General features: G+C 45.9%; 1 protein-coding gene across 1 annotated transcript in view; it reads right to left on the bottom strand.

Moving 5' to 3' along the window:
- Nucleotides 1–1,052, bottom strand: part of LOC143041554 (tyrosine-protein kinase transmembrane receptor Ror-like) — a 418,598-nt gene extending 417,546 nt beyond the window's left edge. Inside the window, exon 1 of the mRNA XM_076213566.1 lies at nucleotides 960–1,052. Within this exon, the coding sequence (XP_076069681.1) occupies nucleotides 960–1,052 (93 nt within the window). The remainder of the gene's footprint in view (nucleotides 1–959) is intronic.
- Between the last annotated feature and the right edge of the window lie 3,014 nt (nucleotides 1,053–4,066).

Here is a 4,066-nt window from a genome sequence, read left to right as displayed (position 1 = left end):
ATTTCTAAGCCACCAGACGAGTTTATTCGTCTCTAAGGAAGCCCCCAAGAAGCCAAAGGGCTAGTATGACATTACAGAATCTAATTTAGCCCAAGCAAGGGCTTGGGGCTTATGTGTTTAGAGGACCAATATATAAACCCTCAAGAAAAATGCCGAGGCGGTTTTTCAGTCTTCTCCTCTTGCTTTAATCAAAACTTCGTTCAACTTTTATGAATATAATCTGGATTCTTCAACAGTCTTCAGACACAAGCTTACGCTTGCTCTTTCGCATATTCATGCATAGAAAAAAAGAATCTCATGCAAAATGACACGGGATTACATTCTCACGCGTATACACATATACACACGATCATACACACTTGAGTTTACGTACATATGTATATGTATTCACATGAAAATAAACGCATACGGGCATGCAGTATATGTTCGCATGCTCACACAAACACTCACACACATAAACACACACACACACGCACACACACACACACATACACACACACACACACACACACACACACACACACACACACACACACACACACACACATACACACACACGCATGCACACACACGCACACAGACAGAGAATAGGAGACGGGGCCCGACGAGTGTTGCTCCTTTCCTGTATTGTACAATTAGGTTAATAACACCCACATACACGTACACACACACACACACACACACACACACACACACACACACACACACACACACACACATACACACAGAAAGACACACAAGCACACACAAACACACCAAAACACACACAAACACAAACACACACACCTACATACAGAAAGACACACACACACACACACACACACACACACACACACACACACACACACACACACACACACACACACACACACACACACACACACACACACACACACACACACACACACACACCAAAAAAAACCACACGCACCCATTCACACAAATAAACAACTACTGACGCAAGGCAACAGCCAATAAACCAGCCGGCGGACTCTCCGGCCACCAGGAGTGACCTCGGCCGTTCGGTGTCCGGCCACGACAAGAGCGGACATGGGGGTCTCTTGTCCGTTCCTCGCGGAGATGGCGGGGTAATGGACTGAGTGGGCAGGGGGATTGAGGTCTCGGACGTTCACGTCGGTCGCAGAGAAAATGGGGGGAGGGGATAGATGTAAGAGTGTGTGGTCTGGTGAGTGACTAAAAGAGTACCTGTTTGTCAGGGAGAGATAGATAGATAGATAAGTAGATAGATAGAAAGATAGATAGATAGAGGGATATATAGATAGACAGATAGATAGATAGAGGGATATATATAGATATAGATAGATGTATAGATAGAGAGAGAGAGAGAAGGAGAGAGAGAAAGAGGGAGACTGAGAGTGAGATAGATAGACAGATAGAGAGGAGAGAGAGAAAATGTGTGTGTGTGTGTGTGTGTGTGTGTGTGTGTGTGTGTGTGTGTGTGTGTGTGTGTGCGTGCGCGTGTGTGTGTGTGTGTGTGTCTGTGTATGCTTGTGTGTGCATGTGTATGTGTGTGTACCCTGTGTCCCATGGATGTATCACGAGGCTAGAGAAAGGGTTGGGTGTGAATCTCAGCACATAATCATAAACACACACACACACACACACACACACACACACACACACACACACACACACACACACACACACACACACACACACACACACACACACACACACACACACACACACACACACACACACACACGTACACACAAAACACACACATTCACACATAATACAATTACCCGTAAAAATAGACACACACCAAAAGTATTATACGTTTACGATATTCACATATACACCTGGGCACTCCCGTGTATTAACATTATCCTCCATATTTAGGGAATATGAGGCAAAACGATGTCGTGCGGAGTTCGTTCTCCTCCATTGATGGGACGTAGACTTTCTAAAATAGGGCGAAACGTCACACTCAAAGTCATATACTATGAAGCCGACGGTGGCGTCCGCCGTTCGCTCTGTTCCATTGATGGGACGTATACGTTCTAAAATAAAGCGAGATCTCACACTTACAGTCAAATACTATGACTGGGCTTATTCAATATCAAGCCTCTCCCTCCATATCCTCCTCGCTTTCCGTAAGAGTTGTAGGAATACAGGCTGAATTTGTTCAAGTTTAGTATATAGAGGAGAGGTAAGTGTCAACGTCAAAACAGAAAGAAAAGAAATAATGAACTGATAGGACAAAAATGGAGAGAGAGAGAGAGAGAGAGAGAGAGAGAGAGAGAGAGAGAGAGAGAGAGAGAGAGAGAGAGAGAGAGAGAGAGAGAGAGAGAGAGAGAGAGAGAGAGAGAGAGAGAGAGAGAGAGAGAGAGAGAGAGAGAGAGAGACAGATCCGAGAGAGAGACCAGAGAGAGAGAGAGAGAACGATCAGAGACCAAAGAGAGAGACCAGAGAGAGACAAGTGCAGAGACAGAGAGAGAGAGCGAGAGAGAGAGGGAGAGAGAGAGAGAGAGAGGGAGAGAGAGAGAGAGAGAGAGAGAGAGAGAGAGAGAAAGAAAGAGAGAGAGAGACCAAGGAGAGAGAGACCAGAGAGAGGACGGGGAGCAGTAAAGAATGAGAGATGGAGAGAGCAGAGTAGACCACAAAAGAGACTTTACCTCAATTCAAATATGTTCGCTAGTGTAAGCCCTGTATTATGGTAAAGTTGTAAAAAAAAAAAAAAAAAAAAAAAAAAAAAAAAAATCGGGCCTGAAATGAAATAAAGTCAAATGTTATTACTGAATCCAGCGGATGACGGGTCATAATCCAGCAACATCCGAGCGGATTACAGCGAAATCCACTCGCAATCCGCGACGGGCAGCGACACGCAGAACACGACCACGGTTTCGTTTCGCGCGGTCGTAATTCGCGGGCGTAATTCGCGGGCGTAATTCGTGGGCGTAATTCTAGGGGTTGCTCTTGAAGGGCATACTTTAAGGACGGAATTGGTGGGCGTAATTCGAAGGACGTAATTCAAGGACGTAATTCATGGGCGTGATGCGATCACCAATGACGTTGTGGTGGGGTGTGCATGGACTTGGAGTTGGAATAGTCAGACTATTAGAGACTGAAGGAGAGGCAGGGAGGGATAATTTAAGGACGGAATTGGTGGGCGTAATTCGAAGGGCGTAATTCAAGGACGTAATTCACGGGCGTGATGCGATCACCAATGACGTTGTGGTGGGGGTGTGCATGGTCTTGGAGTTGGAATAGTCAGACTATTAGAGACTGAAGGAGAGGCAGGCAGGGAGGGAGGGAGGGAGGGAGGGAGGGAAAGAGATGAAGGCAGAGGTAAAGTAAAAGGAGGCCAAGAGGTGAGAAAACGTGTGGATTCATTTATGTATAAAGTGGAAGACAAAAATGTTAAAATGATGAGAGGGAAATGTCAAGGAAGATGAGAAATGAATTGAGAAGTGGAGAGATGTAGGGAAATGAAAGGGAGAGCGTGAGACAAAGGGGAGAGATTAGGGTAAGAACTAGGAAGGTAAAAGTTAAAGGGAGAGGCAGGAGGAGCTTAAAAAGGTAATGAAATTGGAAGGAAAATAAAGATACTAGGAAGGTAAAAGTTAAAGGGAGAGGCGGAAGGAGCATAACCACCACCACCAACATCACCACTACGACCATCAACACCACCACCATCACCAACATCACCAATATCACCACCACCATCACCAACATCACCAGCATCACCACTACCACCAACATCACCACCACACACATCATCGCCACCACATCCAACATCACTACCTCCACCAACATCATCACCACCACCACCAACATCACCACCACCACCAGCATCACCACCACCAACATCATCACCACCACCACCACCACCAACATCACCAACATCACCAGCACCACTAACATCACCACCGACACCACCATCACCACCACACCTACCAGAAACACCACTAACACAGGCACAACTAACTTCGCTTAACTTTTAGACCAAATATACGTCATTCGCTTCTGAGGATCACAGACAATCAACCCAGCACAAGCACTGCCGAGTCTCTGTCATGAACGGTCTTTCATTCAGCATCAC

The sequence above is a fragment of the Oratosquilla oratoria genome, chromosome 31 (assembly GCF_046742065.1).
Source record: "Oratosquilla oratoria isolate Oo_2021 chromosome 31, ASM4674206v1, whole genome shotgun sequence".
Classification (NCBI taxonomy): domain Eukaryota; kingdom Metazoa; phylum Arthropoda; class Malacostraca; order Stomatopoda; family Squillidae; genus Oratosquilla; species Oratosquilla oratoria.
Note: the sequence above shows the minus strand (reverse complement) of the source record. Positions and strands in the feature narration are given on the sequence as shown.